At 43.9% G+C, this 19160-nt stretch overlaps 1 protein-coding gene across 3 annotated transcripts in view; it reads left to right on the top strand.

The window, feature by feature from the left end:
- The window catches only part of LOC140255477 (BEN domain-containing protein 5-like), an 812733-nt gene extending 805686 nt beyond the window's left edge, over positions 1–7047 (top strand). For all 3 annotated transcript variants that reach the window (XM_072343116.1, XM_072343117.1, XM_072343122.1), the window contains one exon: positions 4681–7047. In XM_072343116.1, coding sequence (XP_072199217.1) covers positions 4681–4804 — 124 coding nt within the window. In that variant the 3' untranslated portion in view covers positions 4805–7047. The remainder of the gene's footprint in view (positions 1–4680) is intronic.
- Positions 7048–19160: the final 12113 nt, after the last annotated feature.

Genomic DNA, 19160 nt, shown 5'->3' with positions numbered 1-19160 from the left:
TGTCTAAATAAAGCCTCGCTTTATCCTCCTACATTGGCCAGTGCACCTTTAAAAAGGAAATAAAAAGAAAAACCTGCTAAGGAGTCAAACAACTTGAATCTGATTTGCAGGGTTGTAAATGGGAGCACTGCTGTGGTTTAAAGGAAAATTATATGTTTTGCCTCAAAAAATAATTTTTATTTTTTCCCCCATCTCGACTGGTAATTATAATCTGTCAGCTCACTCCCACGCACCTCTACAGGTTTTATGCAACTCTTGATACTTGTAGCTGTCATTAAGGAGAGCTTTTCAGGTTTTAAACTGTGACACATTTGCGTGGGTTCAATGAAAAGAATCCATTTGCAGGGTTTGGGGAGATTTGCAGCGCTCACCAAAACACCCCATTACAACAATTGCCTCCTCAAGCACTTGAGAACCAGTGTTAGCTGGAAGGATTTCACCCCGCTCTAAAGCACGTGCAAACAGTCAGATACACCTCAGCACTGCTCTTGCTTTCAGACATCCCCAAGCAAAGAGTGTGTAAAAACACATGACTTCAAGGCTGGCCCAGGGAGCCAGCATGCCTGCCCAGCAGGGGAAAGTAATCTGCATTACTGTAGGAAGTAGGCTGGGTCCATGTTAACAATCCCTTTCAAAATGAAGGTGCTGTCAGTTGGTTTAATTTAATTTACTCTACCTTAATTTACTTTTGGAAATGAGCTAAATGAATGAATTGAATTATGGCTACTTTAACTCTGAAGGAGCATATCCACATAGGAGCTTACTGTGGTTTGACTAATCACCTTCACGGTTTACACCCTAAATGTATTTGGATTAGCTCTCTTGGGCATCCTCATGTAGATACCCCTGGAGGCACCCACCTGCTTTTCCCTTCCTTCCTCAGGCTTGCTGTTCTGAAGAAGCCAGGGCTTGGTAAGCAGATTTAAAGCATCTGTGTTTTTTCCAGCCTCACCCCTGTGTGGACTCTACTCCTATTTCTACAGAGCAGGATAGAGCATTCCACTGTGAAAGCAGAGAGCTGTTATGTATTGGATGAGCTGACTTGGGTAATGTCTGGTGTATATAGCATGATAATCCTGACATCATATTTCTAATTTGAACAAACTCAAGAGGCGAAGAGACAATCATTTTTTTTTGCTAGCAATGCATTATTCTGCTGCTGCTGCTCCTTAGAAAATAGGAAGACAGAGGACAAGACAAAACCTTCCGTAACAAAGGGAGAGAGAGCTGCTAAGTCTCCTGAGAGGCAGGCTGTAATATGGTGCCTTGGCACCACTGGACTGATTCCTGCATTCAGAAAGGTATAGCCTCAGGGCAAGGACTTGATGAGATTGCCTGATAGTCCTGGTATTATTCCCTATGTACTGAGATAGTGGGATTTACAAGGCCCAGAAATCATATTCTGCTGTAACAGGTGAGTGGCCACCTCACATAACATGAATTTGTGCTCGCTTTGTGGAAATGGACACTGGTGACCACTCTAAATAAATAAATAAATAAAGCCTCTGGTAATGGCTGAGAATTTCTGACCTTTGCTCTAACACTGTAAATTTGTTTTTATAGCTTCTAATTGCCTTGCTTTGGAGCACGTACATTATCTAACTGCCAGGGCGCTGACCGTCATTATCTGCTGGGCCATTTAATTTGTGTCTTTTTACATTTGAAACTTGTCAGACATTCCCTGAAAATACTGCGCTCCCCTTGCAGTGTCAAATGTGGGCCTGGTTAATTGTGCATCCCTGAGAGCGAAGCATTTGAAGTAATCAGGCATTGATTGTTTAGCTGCAATGGCGGCCCATCTGCAATGGAAACGCGTCTCCTTCGGATGAACGGGAGAGTGTAAAAATTAGATCAGCAGACACACGACAGCAACCAGATTTTGTAGTTTCAGAGATCAGAGGTTAGCCATTTTTCAGCCTTGATGATTCATTTTCGATCCCACTCACATGGCTCGAATAACCTTATTTTCTCCTCCCTTTGCAGTTTAAATACAGAATTCTCTTCTGCTTTGGCCCTCTCAGTATGCCAGCTGCAAAGTCACTAACATCTATCACTCCCCACCTCAAAGTGCTTCACCAGATGGAAACAAATGTCAAGAAAAGTGTGTGTGAAAGAGCCCAAAATGCCACAAGAGCACACATGTGCTCACAGGCTGTGAGCTCACCTGCTCTGCTGTGGGGCAGTGGTTTGTAAACCGCAGCTCACCTAAAACATCAGCCTGGTTTGGAGGTCTGATGTTTCATTTTGAGATCTTTAAGATTTCCTAACAATTAAAAATAACCTATGAAATTGTTTTAGAGGTGAATGTGTGCAGTGCTTTTGGTGTAGATGTATATAGGACTTGAATTCCTAAATATGGGCTGAGAGAGCTAAAGCAACGCCTCCATTTTGTAGAACATGAAAAAAAGCCTCTCTGGAAACACCAAGATGCCAGGCCTCCATGTGAATTATGCTCCTGCTGTATTTAGAAAGAAGCAATTTTGCTGTTGAAATCAGAGGTTGGCATGTTTTCCCTTGGGTTCCGTAACTCAAAATTATGTTGAGATCATGCATGGATCTGAATACTGGAGGTTATTTTTAGCACCAAAGGTGAATGTATTCAGATTATTCAAGTGGTGATTTTTTGGATGTGCAATTAGTTGACTGAGAGATGCGGTATAAATTGGATATTGTAATTGCTGTGCCTCTGAGATTTGCAAAACAGTTTGCATGGCTGCAAGATTAACTGTTGTACGTGTGATGAGCATGCAGCAGAGCTGTGATTTGATCACAACTGTCTATCAATTGGCTGTACAGCCAAAAATCACTTCGTCACAAGAATCTGGTGTGAACTGAGTGCTTGATATTTGCGGTGCTTGAGCTCAACTACTGCTTGGATAGCTGCTAAAAAAAGGGCAGCGAATAAAAATCCCACCTGTGAGTGCTGTTGGTTAACCAGGGTTTGCTTTTCAGGTGTTACCCAGATGCAAAATTCCTCTTTGCATGTTTCTTATGTTGCTTTCTTCTCTTGCAAAGAGGAGGCAGCGCGGTATGCCTTTCTGGGAAGGAGGTTGCCTCTGCTGGGTTAAGCCCTGCCTGTTCAGTGCTGGGCATGGGCAGGCTATCAGCAGTAACAGGGGCAGCCCCAGGGCAGGGATGGCTTGACTGACATGCCTCCCTATGTTTTGTGTGATTCTCTGTTTGGTCCACAGCTGCTGCTGTGTTTGGATCTCGAGCGTTGTCTAGGAACTTGTCAATGTAATTATACACAGAACCAGAGAAAGCACTTGTTCTCACTTCTGTGTGCCTCTCAGGTTTCCCTCACAGGGTCCTAATTTATTTATTTTTGTCTCTGTGTTTTTCTCTTCAAAATATGTAGGTTGGTTGAACTGTGGAGAGCCAATAGACACTGAACTGGTGGCAGCTGCGATGGCAATAGGAAATAGAAAGAATAGCAGGGTACAGGGCTGTGGGACCTGCGGCCTTTCATGTTCAGCTTCCCATCATAGCTACATCTCAGTATACCATATATAGTATACTACATATATAGTATACTCAGTATATCATATGTGTGTTGGTTCCTAGGTTTGTCTCTGCCCAGCAGCTAGATGGACAGACAGACAGGCTGAAGCTGTTTGTGCCTGTCATGCTGTGACAAACAACTGTCAGGAACCAGAGGGTGGTGGAAGCACTGGGCTGTGATATTGGTGGTGGTTGTGGTGGGGAAGTTTAATTAAGGCCTTCAAGCAAAGAGGCTATGTAAGTAAACAGAAAGGAAATGTTAAAGAATTAACAGATAATAAAGGCTAGAGATTTACTTTTCCTTAAAGCAGCAAACAACATGCGTGCTGTAAACACACACCCGGTGGCACTTTGCCTGGGAAGCTCACAGTGAGAGCAGAGCCGCATGAAGCCGCTCTGCTATCTGGGACAGGCTGTGGGAAGCCACAGGGCTGGTGCTGCCATGCCAGGCTGTGATGAGCTCAGTGGTTAGCCTGTGAACTCCTGAGGCATCACTGAAAGAAGGCTTTATATTTTGTATAATTCTCCTCATCAGAGGTCACTAGTTGAATCCCAACTGCTCTGCTAGGCCTGCAGCCCAAAGGGTGCTGAAAGGGCTGGGACATAGACAGCAGTGACAAGTTTTACATTACCATTAAATATTTTGAGTTAATGGAAGTGCTGGAATCACTGGCATCACATGCTATGTGATGGGTGCTCCCCAGCCACGTGGGCAGTCTGGCCATGGCTGTAAGCCTTCCTCATAGCAGGGGCAATGAAGAAGTGAGCTGTCTTAGGAACCAGCTGTCTGGAAGTAGTATCTGCCCCAGAAGGAAACATTCACAGTGATACGATGGCTGATAATGGGGAGAAATGATGGGAAATGTTTCAGTAGTGTGGTGAGGAGGAAACAGCTGTAAGTGCATTGGCTTGAAGGGAAAGGGGGGGCTTTCTCATGAGATAGTGAAGAACCCTTGAAGTCTTCTGGAAGGACTAACCCTCCTCTGACCAGAGGAGCAGGGCATCAGCTCTAATTTCCCTTAACCACCTCTAATTTCTCTTGAGCAGCCAAAGCCTCCCTTAGAGATGCACTTCCCTGTGAGACTGCACACGGCATCTTCTCAGAGCCAGAGTTTGCTCACCTGCTGTAGGAGCACCACAGCATTCATAACAGCTGTTCTCTCTCTCTTCTATTGGCAGGAAGGAAAAGCTGCCAGTCCTAAAATGCACCACCCAGCAAGGCCAGGGGACCGACCATGCTGACAGCAAGCCAGAGAAGAGGAGCCAGGCACACCTGAAGGACCAGTCTCTCTCTGCACGATGAGAGGAGAAGAGAGGAGAGGAGGGCTGGACTGTGGGGTGAGGCAGAGGAGTGCAGCTGGAGCTGGAACTGCTGATATTTCTCTTTCCTTTATTTTTTTTTCTCTCCCCAGATAAGTATTTCTAAGATAACAAATAGTCCAAAGGGGAATGAAGGAGAGGGAAATTAGCTAGAAATTTTACCATTGATTCTTTTTTATTTATAGACGGTAAATCAATTTCAAGCCTTTTTTTTTTTTTTTTTTTTTTTTAAGCTCTCATCTCTGGGAAAGAGAAAAAAAAAATAAGAGTGACCCAATAGATTTAGAGAAATCATTTGCAGTGGTTGAAAAGCTATTTGTTAAAATGAGAAAGCCTCCCCTTCCTCTACCAGCCCCTCTCTCTCCCTCTCTTTTAAGGGGTAATCCATACAATGAGCAAATAAGGGAGTCCTGGCTCCCCTGCTTCACCATGTGATGTCTCCCCTTTTAGTGTCAGGCTCAGAAGCTTTTATGCCAATTGCATGTGCTAGCCCAGTTAGCTTGCATTACGAGAGCCTGATAAATAGCTTCTGGGAGTCAGGCAGGTGCTCCTCAGTGTGCCGTTTATCATCTGCTGCATGGTTAGGCTTTTGCTCTCCTATCAGATCATTTGAGGAAAGTGGTCATATGAGAAATGCTAGTGGTGTCACCTGTCAGGGTGCAGGCACAAAACTCTCTGCAAGCCCTGTCTAACAGGCAGAAACCCTGTTCCTCCAGCAATAGCTGGTAGGAATCTGGGAAGACTGAGCTTCCAAAAGGTTTATGACTGAGGCAGTGTCAGAGAGGGGTAGTGCTGAAAGAGAGGTTGCTGAGACCCAGTGGATAGAAAGGGAAAGGATGAACCAGAATGAGGTTGAAGAGAGATATGTGAAATAAGAATGAATCAGCTCCCCTTGGTGTCAGGTGGTCCCAAAGAAGTAGCAGTCCCAGATACTTGGTAATAAAGGATGTGAGGCTGGGTGCTCCTTTTTTCTAAGCCAGGATATGACCCATACAATCTAGGAACAGGGTCAGGCTCAGCTGGGTAGTCATGCTGGCCTGGATAGAGAAGAAAGCATTTTGAGCAGAAATGAAGAGAGATGAGAAAAACTGGAAATTACAGGCAATGGACCTTCCAGGCTATTTAAATTTACTGTCCCTTGTGAAAATATTCCCTGAATCTTCAGCAGTAGAAAACTGGCTTTGGGACCTGAGCATTACCAACACTAAACCAAGGTATGATCCTACAAAGAACTACCAGAAATCAGCCTGAGTTGTGTTTATGCAGCCAGGAAACAAGTAGATCCTCATCTGTCTTTGAATACTGTATCTGTCCCAGCATCACGATGGGTGTAAGGGAGCTCTGCATAAGGTCCTTTGGGGTCCTTTCCATACAAGCAAAAGCAAAGCAAGCAGGGTCAAGGTCTGCATTCTATGTCTCAGGACCTCACACACTCTTCTGTGGTCCTTTGCACCACCCAGACAGCCCTCCTAGGAGCCACTGGCACATGGTTTCCATCCAATTAGCATGACTGCAGTCAGAAAGAGTGAGCAGGTACAATTCAGGAGAAGAAAAAAATGGGCTTTGCATGCTTCTTAAAAAGGGCAGACTACTCAGGATCTGACAAAACTTGAGCTGATTGTGTCTGTGCATTAGTCAGCTGCTTGCTGAGATTTCATTAGTTCATTAGTTAGTTAGTTTCTCTCTAAAAAGGGGAACTTGGCTAAAACGAGATACACCAGTGGAAGGAGAATGGTTTAAAATACTGAGCAAACGTGATGTTGTCAATCTTTCAAGGTGAGGGGGTTAAACTGTGAGCATTTTAGGGAGAATAAAATGCCCTCGTATGATGAATTCCAAGGCATCCAAAAGGCATAGTGCTGGCTCTCTGTCTCCAAGAGCAGAGTAATGAATAGCTGTGACAGTGTGATAATTAAAATGACCTCTTGGAGATATGGATTAGAAGGTACGCAGAAGGAGGATAAGTTCTCCTTTGAATTAATCTACTGTTAATTTATGACTATCATTGGGTTTTATAGGGTTTTAGAGGAAGACTTTCAAAGTTGGTTTACTGGGAGGAAAATGTTCCTTTTGCATATTCAATGGGAAAATATTTGCAGAATTCCTTGTTATTTATTTTTGAATGGTCCTATTTATATACGTATGCATATATATAATGAGAGTTTCAGTTATTTGCTTAGCTGCTAAAGGATTTGCTCAAGAAATATGAATAAAATGATAAAAGCAGCTGTGGAATGTGCGTGTTGTTTCATTTTCACATTCCTTCTTCCCCAAGGGCTCCCAGAGTCACTCTGAAACCAAGAAATGGACAAGCTGGTTCTGGGAAGCCCTTGGGCTGCCCTGATATCAGCTGTCAGAGATTCCTGTCATCTGACTTGTAAAAGTCAGCCTTTTAAGTTCAGATTTAATAACTGGATCTTCCTGAAATCACTGTCTCTACTTCTTGTTTTCTGTCACCCACATCTGCCCCAGAGCCTGCAGTTTTCAACTCCGTGTAGACCTAATGTAGAATCCTCATCTCCACTGCTGAGATATCCTGAGTTTTAGTTGGATAGAAAGGACAGATTGGAGATAGTTACCCATATGGGAAATGATGACATCCCATTTGTCAGCTCCCATGTTGGTAACCTTCTTCCCATCCCCTCCACCTGCCTAGCAATACCAGAACATCATCCAAACATAAGGCTATCTGCCAAGAGCATCTGCCTTGCTCTTCAGTCAGGCAGCATGCCCATTCTGGAGCCCACCCTCTCCATCTTTGTTCCAGCACATTGTGTTCAGGTTCTTTGCTCTCACATTTCACTTCTGTCTCAGTTTGTCTCCTACACCTTCTGTTTCACTAACAGCTGCCCTCACCCATCTTTCCACCTGGAGATCCCTATCATGTCCCCCCTGAACCCCATAGGCAGAGCCAATCTATATTGCTTTCTCCAGAGACCCACCTCTGTTTTCATGGTTCACCAATAAACTGTTTCTCAAAAGCTCTCCCTGGCTTTCTGGGGCAGAGCTTGAGCCCTTCTGCTGGTTTGGTTCTCTGCTAGCTTACACAGGCGTGACACTGTGTGTGACCATTTCACGCATAATTTCACAAGTGCCTGGAGAGACTGTCATGGGAGCTGCTCCCAATATCTAATTCATTTTCCCTCATGTGAATACTGAGGTCCTTTTCCTCCATCTGAACAGGCACATCCCCCTTCGTAGCCTGTTTCTGGCCTGCCAGCTGCTGTGCTTTGAGCCCCTTCTTCCTGGAGAAGCTGATCTGTGTCTCAGCCATAAGTACTGCACATTGTACACTCAACAAGTAGTTCCTTCCTGTTCTTGCGTGAGGTCCAAGGTAAGGTAACACCACGGATTCTGAAAGGTTCAGAAGCCAATACAGTGCCATCTGTCTGACAGGACGTAAACAATTCTTCTTTTGGGAGCATATGCATGTATTTATCAGAGCCCAAGTAGGGGGCTCTCCTTGTGAGGAGCCCAGAGCCCCACTGCATTGTCCTGCCTGCCCCTGCTCACAGTCTGGGAAGCAGGAGGGTCCTTCCTTGGAGGAGTAGCAATGTCTTTACCTTGCTTTGCCCAGGACTGGTTCATGAATATTAAAATACTGAAATTAACTTGTTTGCTGTGCATTCTGTTCTCCTGACAAGAAAATCCTGCTAGAAGCCCCTGCACAGGCAGTCTAGCTGCGTTGAATTGGACCCTCGCTGTGAGGGGATTATATATTCTGATTGGGGCTGAGTTTGCAATTATTTTCTCTGCCACACCAAAGACCTTTACTGCAGAGCTACAAACCAGTTATAGGAACATGAAATGCTTTGACTTCTTCACTAGGGAAACATTAATCCAATCACAGGTTATGTCCATTACAGACTATGGCAATATTGTATACAGGAATTCCCAGGAGAAGATTCTACAAAAATTGGAATCTCTCTATAACCATGTTATGAGATTTACTGGTGTGGATAAAATGGGCAGAGTTAAAATTACCAGGCTGGCTATCTCTAAAAGACAGGTGAAGTCTGCTGGCTATCATTGCTTCATAATATTACAAATGGAAAAGCCCTGAAGTAATTGAATAACCCATCTGCAGAAAAAAAACCTTGTGAACTGCTATAACCTAAAGATAGACTGCAAGGAAACAATGTGCGTACAGCACCCGCTTAAAAGAAGAAAGATGCTTTCCTTACCTGGTGCAGGAAGATACCGCAAATGTAGGTACAGATTCTCTCTGCCTCCTATATTATATGTGCGTGTGCTTTATATGTGTATGTATGTCTATCTCTTTTCACATAAAAGAAGTTAAAGCAGTTCTGGAGCGTGGTGCTGGATGGTGACAATTCATAAGCAGAGCTTGCTGCATTGTTTTGTACCAGAGGTTGTTAAAAACCATTTGACATGGCTGGCAAAGGAGCTGATTTTCGTCCCCTGCACATCTCTCTGTCCCTGCAGTGAAAAAGATTTCAAAGCACTTTGCCAGAGCTGATGATGGTTTTCCTTGTGTGCTTTCGTATCAGTGTGCTGTGGGCCATAGTGCCAGGGTAACAGCAGAAAGCAACTTGATGGGGTCTGTGCAAGTCCAGGGCCAGCAGGACAATGTGTGCTGACACAGCTGCTGCACTATGGTTAGATGCAATCTTTTTTGTAAGCACACCCTGTTTGCACCCTTCAGAATGATGGCCTACAGCCTGCTGACTTGCTCACTAACTCCACATAAATGCAAACGGATCGTCTTCAGGCATGGAAAAGTGCATCTTCAGGCATAGAAGAGCTGGAAGGCTTCCTGGATCCACAGGTCCCAGCACAGCTGGCCATCATCTTCTCTTTTCTCTGTAGGTAAGTGCATGTTTGTGGTGCACGAGAGGGGCCTCAGATCAGCTCAGACATGCTACATCTTGCTGTGGTTGTGGCAGGGCCTAGAGGAGCACTTCTCATTACTCATGTTCTTCCCCATCTAGTAGCTCTGAGTGGGGATTCAGGGGCATCCATGGGAGCTGTGCTACAGCACTGTGGCAGTCAGGGGTTGTCATAGCCAGGGACTGTGATTGATTTCCCATTTCATGCAGACTAGCATGCACAGTACATACTATTTTGGGAGAGTGAGTCTGGAGGGGTTTAAATCCTCCTGTGAAAGAAACACAAGGGAGGCTAAGCTCATGGGCATTGGGTAGTAAGGTACACACAAAAAAGCTTTGAAATCAGAGTCCCCCTCCACCTTTTTTTCTCATTAAAATAAGCTGTTTGTCATTGAAATATTTCAGACTTAACAGATATAAAAATGCTGCTTTTCCAGTAAGGGTTGAACTTCGCTATCTGAAAGCAGTGGGAACAGAAACCATCCAGCTCTAACATTAGCTGCAGTACCAATCACCTGGGTATACGAAGGAAGATTTCCTTACCAGTTAGTGTTTGGAAGAACAGAGAAGTGCTACAGCAAGTTTTGCCATTGGTGAAGAAGTCTGCAATCTACCATTGCATAGACCAAATTATACTGAGTATGAAAAGCCCCCTGTCCATTTTGCACCTTTAGAGCTATCACACTTGGTACTTTCAGCCTGAACAATTGCTGAGGATTTGTACCCATCTCCCTTTGGTTCCAGGTGAAGGTGGGGGATGTTTTTAGTTTCATTCCCAATCCATACCACAAAGACTATTCCCATCAAGGGGATTTTTCTGTTGCCACCGTTCCTCATTTTAAGGAAGGCTGAAGGTTTCCTAGAGGTGGAATTTTTTTTAGGCACTATGTTGCCCATGTTATGTGGTGCATTTGTGAGATGCCCCATATTGAGCTGTGCTGCAGGAAATGATAAGGCCACTTGCTTTTGTTTGCGGTGCTGAATGCAGGGCCTGCAGGGAAACCAGGCACAGCTAGTGGGGAAGTTGTTTTCTGGCAATCCATATTGTACTTAGCACTTTCATTTCTTCCTCCCCTAAGGGAGATTCCTTTCCCTCTTGGTTGGTCACAGCCCTGTCGCACTCCCAAAGAGTTTGAGAAGCTGATTCTGAGTCACAGGGTGGAAAATATATAGCATGTCCAGGGAGATTTGACTAAGAAGTAGAAGGAAGAGGAGAGAAAGAAAGAAAAAAAAGGTGGAGAAGCATGATTTAACTTCCACTCAGAACACTGTTGGATAGATGCTTGTCTGCATGGGGATGGCCATTAGAGAGCTTGCAGCATGGAGGATTGGGTGAAACCTATCAGGTCAAGAAGAGTTTTGCTTTCCCTCTAAACATAGACAGGACTTGATCCTGGAAATCCGGAATGCCTCTTTCAGTTCTTCAGTGGATCTGATGCTGCAAGATTTGGGTTAAAGAGCAAAGTAGTTCTTTCTCTGATTCATCTCTCCCATCCATGGTAATTAAAAAATTCACACAGAACAAAATCCGTTCTTATTGTGAGCTCTCTAGGTGAAAAGTTACTGGTCAGATAATAAAAAGAGTAACAATAATGATACAAGCATTTGTATTAGCAATGGTATGGACTAGCCCGGTGTTTCTGCACTTGAAAAGCTCAAGCATATCCAATGCAGTCAGCTCTTCACTCTCTGAACACTTTCTAGTGCTGCTGAGCTGCCTGTTATGCATCAAGCAATTCCAGTCGTGGCTGGGCCAGTTCTGGCATCAGAAAACCTGTTCTGTCCCAAACCAGACTGCAGGGCAAATCATTCATCAGCACGACCACAGAATGCCAGTGCAAAATCACAGGAGAAACTATCCCTGTGTACTTTTAAATCATCAAGCTAATAAGTACCCTGGATGATAAGATGTAATCTTTTAAATGCAGTATGGATTTCTTCCCCTGAATTATGCATGATAACATCTTTAGGCATGAGCTTTATTTATTTATTTATTTGTTTTCCTGAAGGAGCTGTCTTTTGGTGGTGGTGGAAGTAATCACTATGTTTTACAATTAGGGAGGCAGGCCCAGTGAGGGCTCCCCGTTGCTAGACAATCTTTGCTAACGGCTGGGCCCTAGGACAGTGCCAGAGTATCTCCAGGTGATGTAAGACTGTTAGCACAGTGACTGAATGAGCAGATGTGGATTCCCAGGAAAGGCAGCCAGTTCTCACCTGGGAAGAGATGCCTCATGTTTCAGAAGGGATCAGATAAATTCATAGAATCATAGAATTGTTTGAGTCAGAAGGGACCTTTAAAGGTCATTTGGTCCGACTCTCCTGCAATGAATACAGACACCTACAGCTCCATGAGTGTGCTCAGAACCCTGTCCAGCCTGACAGTGAATGTCTCCAAGGACCACGCACCCACCATTCAGAGCAGATTCTGTCACATACTGTCCCCACTTGGGGCTTGCTGGAAGCTCATGGGTGTGTGGGACTGTATGGGAGATTGATAATCACAGCCTGAACCTCTGATTAATCAGCTGAGGCAAGTATGGGGTCAGCTGTGGGAGCACAGGTGAGAGTGATGTAGCTGTGCTCCCGGAAGGGGTGGAGCTCGACTCCATCCCCTCTGAGACCTCATTTAAGGGCTGACTCCCACTGAAGCAGCATCTCTTGGAGATCGCTCACCAGTGAGGACTGCCCCAGCTTCTTCAGCCAAGGCACCACCACTGGTGAGTTTTCCTTTACTTATTTCTTCTGTACATTTGCTACCATCTGTATATTAACAACCAATACAGGGACACACACAATCCACAGGAGGCAATGGGCACAAATTAAAAAGAAATACAAAATTTTATCTGAACACAAGTAAACTCTTACTTTTGTCATGCAAGTGGTCACACGCCGGAACAAGCTGCCTGGAGAGGCTGTAGTGCACCCATCTTTGGAGATGTTCAAAACTCTACAGATCACAACCCTGGGCAAATTGTTCCAGGTGATCCAGTGTGAGTTAAGCTGTTGGATGAGATCATCTCAGGAACCTTACCAACCTCATCCTCGCTAAGATATTGTTCCTGTTTCTTATACCAGGCCCTGACTACTATACCAGTCACTGCAGCAAATCACATAATGATACCTAAGTCTCCTGCAGCATTTTTCTCTCATTGTTCTGCAGTGTGTCTGCAGAGGTTTGTAGCTCTTCATCCCTTCTTAGCACCTGGGGAAACTGGGACAGTCAGAAAACAAATGATTTGATTAAAGGCATTTGGGAAGGCAGGGGCAGAGGGATCAAATCTCCAGAGCGTCACCTCCCACTCTCAGACCAGCACTACCACCGTAGTTGTATTTGGTGGGAGGTGCCAACTGCACCAAGCACCCAGCCACAAGCAGATGCCAAAGGTGTGGGATGCAGCATGCAAGGCAGCCCCAGGGCTGTAAATCACAGCAAATGAGAAGAGCTCTTGGGCTTTGATAGGGAGACAATGGAGCAGGAAGCTGCACACGGGTGAGCTCAGCTGAACCACAGTCAAGCTGGTGCTTTAACAAAGGTGCACTCCCAATTGGTAAGATCAGCCTTTACCCACCTGTGCTTCAGGCTGCAGCTCTAGTTTCTGTATAACACCTGTTTCTTATACTTTTCCCAGTGATTCTACAGGTCTCAGATTTGGCCACGTTACAATGCCCAACAGAAACAAGATGATAAACTGATGTTTCTAATGTCACAAACATTTCTTACCTAAAGGAATGATCTGGTGACTTAAAGTATTTTCATCTACTGACAAGCACAGCTTTATAAAACAGAAAAATTATGTTCTGATTTTCTCATGAACACTGTAAATCATAGAGAAAAGCAGACGCATGTACATGTCTACCTACACACAAACACAGAGCCCCCACTTTATGTGTTTCCTTAAATTCCCAGTCCTGACTGACAGGAACAACCTGCTTGCTGGTCTTTTGGTGAGCTGGATAAATGCAAGGACTGTGTTTGTATGGTATAGGGGAAGCCAGCCTTTTATGGACAATTAATCACAGACATGTATTCTCTATTTCCTATTTATGGGTGACACAGCAGGCTGAATTGTAATCAGCTCTTACTATGGTGTGTTTTCATGTCCCTGCTTTCAGCAGTTAATACTTCCAAGAGACATCAGCCAAGGGAAGAAGTGGAATGAATATGGATTGAGACCACTCTCTGCTTCTAGTGATGACTTTTGTTCCTTCAGAGAAGGAACAAACTGATGCCTTGTGCATGTGGGCTCCTGGGATGGCACCCTGGAAATGGGTGCAGGTGGTGAGAACACGTGTCCCACAGTACTATGTAGAATGGTGAACTGAATTCAACTAAAACCAGAGTCTGAACCCAACTTTCCACTGTCTCTATCTTACACAGGGGAAAGGAGCTGGTATGGCTGTACGTGGGAAGTTTGGCAGAGTGTGTCCCATAGTGTTCAGCCCTGACATTGCTTCCAGTATAGCCCAGCAAAAAACTTGTTTAAGAACTTCCCACACAGGGCTTATTGCAGGAATGCCCCCCCTGTTCTTCTTTGTTTTCTAATTACAAATACACTATAACAGAATGTTCTTCAGCAGAGACACTATCACACTATCTTAATCCCTTTGTTCAGTAAGAAGAATAACTAACAGAGCTCTCACCTTCTCTCCTTGGATGATGTGCAGTTTTGCCTTCAAGGTACAAAAGTGGTTTTACTCATAAGATAAGGAATTGTGTACCGTATGCTGACCTAAGTGACAACACAGTACATCTGAATTGGAGTCAGACTACTGAAGTAACTGGAATTGGTTGGGACTATGACTGGCACACGTGGTATTCGGTATTTCTGGCATTGATATCCAAGCCAGGTAGTGGGGATCTGTTACACCACTCTACACCTGGCCAACCCATGCTGCGTAAAATGCAGTTGTTATGTGTGCTACTAATTGCACAGTAGGCGATTAAAATGGAGAGCGTTTTAAAAGTCAAATTGGCCTTTTACATCAAGTAATTTGGGATCAGGGCCAGATTGCTTTGGATGCTTTAGATACCTGACTCAATCAATGAGTATGAGACAACAAAATGCCTTTGGGGGGGGAAAAAAAAGAAAAAAAAAAGAAAAAAAAAAAAAAAAGAAAAAAAAAAAAAGCCTGCAGCCCTTAATCTTTAAATTTCATCTTTAATTTTGGAGTGAAATTGGTGCTTAGAAAATATAACTTAGGGAGGGCAGGGAAAGGAAAGTCCAGTGAGGAAAAGTGAAATCTCGCTGAGCCATGACTGCCATCAGCTGAAGAAGAGATGAGACATTAGCACGCAGCTCAGGCTGGCTCGCTTTCAGGAATACATTGACAAAATTGATGCGGAGAGATGACGCCATCCAGCCCCTAAAAACTTACAGCCCTTTAAAATGAGGGCCCCTGGGTGACAGATACTTTTCCAAGCATTAAGACTCTGGCAGCCCAACCAAAGTACAAGATCAAGAAAGTAAATTTGAAGGAGTTACTTTATTACAGATAACACAGCCTTTGCCAGATAGCCACGCTTCAGTTAAGCCCACCGAACCAAACTCCACGTTGCAATTCAGTCCGGAAAAGTAGCTTGCCCTAAGATATGACACAGGACAAGCAAAATTAATAATTTTGAGAAGTATCATCATAGGAAGAATGTGAGGAGGTTTATTTCCCTTCTTTTTATCAGGACTCTTTTACCTTCAGATTCTCCCCCTGGGCTACGATTCAAAGCCAAACTTTCTTTGTGCTGCTTGGATCCAGTTTTCATGCCCTAGCACAAAAAGAGGCCTTGGGAAAAGAACGAAGCAAGATGTATATGCAGTGCACCAAGCAGAGAAGAATGTTTAGCCCATAAAGCAGTTTGTGGACACAGAGACTTGAAGGTTGATGATTTGATCTTTAGGGGTTTGACCATTCAAGAGGCAAAGCAAGTGAGCACAATTCCACTTCAGTACTTAAGCAAAAGAATATTAAATTCAGGTATCTATTTGTTCATCTTGTAGAAGAGAACTGCCTTGATAGGACAGGGGACTCAACAAGGATGCTGGAGCAGACCACCACAGCATTGGCTGAGGTTGTTATAATCCTGTTAAGGTTGTTAAAATCCTTATACTAACTGATTTCCTTCTTTTACCTTTAAACCATTTTTTTTCCCCCAGTTTCTATTTGAATCAACATCCAAAGACACAGAAACTACTGAAGAACATACTCAAATTTGAGGTAGAGTCCAAGTCAGGAGGTTAATGAAGTTCAAGGTGGAAGCATCCTTGAATCACCTGTGCCCACGTCAGCTGAGAAGCAACCGGAGTGCTTCTCCCCTAGGACTGCTGTTCTTCATCCTGCATCAGGTCTTTGCAAGTCACGTCAGTAAGTGTGGTCCCCAAACCCCAGAAGTTTATAAGAGAAAGCTGTACCCAGGGTATCTTTTTTTTCGAAGCAGCAAAGTTACAGCTTTAGAATGATGTTCATTTTTATTTTCCGATCACAGCTAATTAAAATAAATTAATGGAAACATAGCCAGATCCAAAAGTCTATTGGAAAAGAAGCATTGTAGTTTAATTATGCCACTATGTTGTGTACGAAACAAAGCCCACTGAAATCTGAATACTTGATGATCTTTGGAATTTGACTAAGAGCTCTCCGGCCTTAGGGAGAAACTTGACAATTACTAATCTACATATGCTGACAATCTCTACATATCAGGGGCCCCGTGAGGGTCTTTAATTGCTCTGTAAACTTCAAACTGGAGTGTTCTTCAGCAGGAAAAAACAAGATGCTGCATTCAAGCTAAAGAGAGTGGTAGTTGACATGTTTATTAAATACCCTGGACCCAAAGGATTGCAGAGTGGAAGGTTCTCTGGGTAGGAGAAGTTATAAATGCAGCATCAGATTTATTCAAGACAGGACGATTACGTGTGAATGCTCAGGTGCAACAACGGCATGATGCGTCCAGGAAAACTTTTTGCAAAAGCATTTCAGCCTGTCTAAACCATGCTTCCAAAGCCCTTTTTGCCCCAGTTTTATGACTGCACATACAAAATGTCTGCATGATTGTAACGCAAATGGGCAGTGGACTTTCTAAAGTTTTGAGCAGGGCTTTTTCAAGAGCAAAATAACTGTATGGGAGATTGGTAATCACAGCCTGAACCTCTGATTAATCAGCTGAGGCAAGTATGGGGTCAGCTGTGGGAGCACAGGTGAGAGTGATGTAGCTGTGCTCCCGGAAGGGGTGGAGCTCGACTCCATCCCCTCCGAGACCTCATTTAAGGGCTGACTCCCACTGAGGCAGCATCTCTTGGATATCGCTCACTAGTGAGGACGGCCCCAGCTTCTTCAGCCAAGGCACCACCACTGGTGAGTTTCCCTTTGCTTATTCCTTCTATATATTTGTTACCATCTCTATATTAACAACCAATACAATAAGTGACATTTGTTTTAGTGTTGTGCGATGGTAGACAGTGAGTTTGTTTAAATATCTGGCAGAGGGGAGAGATTCCACCCTCCACAATTCCTTCAACTCAGGACTTGAATTTATCCCTGAAATTTCAGTGGGCTTGGCTCAAAATGTAGCCGCAGGAAGACTGATAGTTTCATATCAGAACTGATACTTTCATATCCCTTCCCCTTTATTTCCAGTTTGACACAAGCTCACACTCTGATGATTAAGGTCATTTCTTGTTACTGACAGCACAGAGGGTTATCCTGGCTCAGCCTCCTAAGACTGGATTGACTTAATGACATCAGCTATAATGTTCACCTTGTGCATTTTCAACATAATCTCCAAGCAAATTTTGATCATTTCAATTCTTTTTCTTTCTTTGTATTTCAGGAATGTCCAGAGTTATCCTCCCACTGCTGGGAGGTTTTGCTGCCCCTCCTGAAACCAGGCATAGCACACAGGCATCCCAACAGCTTGCAGTCGCAATCAGAGAAGAGAAAAAGTAGAGTCATAAAGCAAGCAGAAGAGAAAAGGTAACTGGAAGGTGATGATGTCAACAGGCAGTGGTACTGCATGTGCTTCAAGGTATACATATATATTTTTAAACCCTGGTGGAGAGGTTACTGCTCTAGAAAAAGGCATTAAAAGAGCACACATGCTCTTAACAGAGCAAGCCACAGCCACAGGTATCTGCTTCAATTGCTAATGAAGTGCACCTCGATGACACACCCGGGAGAAAGATGGGGCAGGCCCTTGGCTGAGCTCTTCACCCTCAGAAGCCATTGGATAGAGCAGGTGTCAGTTCTGGTGAGAGTCTTTGTGAAATGCTTTACCATTTTGGGGGCACAGAAGGAACAGGGAGCTTGGGCTGCAGGCAGTGGGCTGTGCAGCATTGGCCTTGCTATGCAGGGAGGTCAAGAAGGAAATAGTTGGAGGGAATAATCAGGAAATTCCCAGCACTGGCCTTATTCTGGTTGCTAACACATCATCCAGACCTCTGAGTTTGGAGAGGGAGTATGTTATAGATGCAACACATTAAACAACTTTAACTCCAGTGAGCAATGGCACTACTATAACACTTGTTTATTAGCAAAATGCATCTGATCTCAAAGGCCTGCATGACAAGTTCATTACATATCAATTTAATTAGCTGATTTACATTTAATTTACATTTCAATTAATGTCTTTAGCAACAAAACGTTGCCTTAATAGGGTAATTGCCTGTTAGGCAATATGTAAAAGAATAAATAGTCACATTCTGAGGAAGAATTCCTATTTTCAATTTTTTATTACCATAAATAACCTAAATAATTATTGCTCTTAAGGGGCCACGTCCCAGTTCCCTTCTGGGCCTAATTATAAAGACTTAGTACCTCATTAAGCAAAATGGTTTCAGAGTCACAGAAAAGCATTACTCTAATCGTGACTCATTAGTTTCAACAAAAGAGGGGAAAACTGCAAAAGTCGGCACATTTCACCATATTATTCTTGCAGTTCATAAGCAGCAGCACATTCGAGAAGCGGCTGCTACAGCTGTGTAGGCATTTCTGTCCTGAAGCCCTGCTTTCAGAGTGGGTTTTGTGTGTGTGTAACTTTGGTTGTTAAAAGAGTCCTGTCAAGCTGGAGAAGCTGGCACGTGCAGCCCTGGCACAGAGCGAGGAGCTGGAGCAGATTTGTGTTTTTCTGTTCCCTCAGAGCATGGTTTGAGGCTGTAAGGTAGAACCTGTCGTCTTCTGCCATGTCAGCAGGGCTGCTGTCACCACCAAAATACATCCCAGTGCTCCAACTGGATGTTGGAGTTTGGTGATGATATACTAAGAGCCCTTCGTGACAGTACTCCTTCATTGTAACTTGTAGCAAAATTTGGAGGAAAAAATGAACTGATCAAGGCTTTTTGTGGCAAATGATGAACTCCTAATCTGCTAAGAATAAACAGATCTTTTGTAAAGGAAGCATTTAACTGATGAGCGACCTTTCCACACAGTGTTATTTTCCTCATTAACCTTTAAATGATGATTCAGATATAAAAGAAACGCCAACTCAAACACCGTGCTATTCTT

The sequence above is a fragment of the Excalfactoria chinensis genome, chromosome 8 (assembly GCF_039878825.1).
Source record: "Excalfactoria chinensis isolate bCotChi1 chromosome 8, bCotChi1.hap2, whole genome shotgun sequence".
NCBI classification, from domain to species: domain Eukaryota; kingdom Metazoa; phylum Chordata; class Aves; order Galliformes; family Phasianidae; genus Excalfactoria; species Excalfactoria chinensis.
This window is presented reverse-complemented; position numbering and strand designations above follow the sequence as displayed.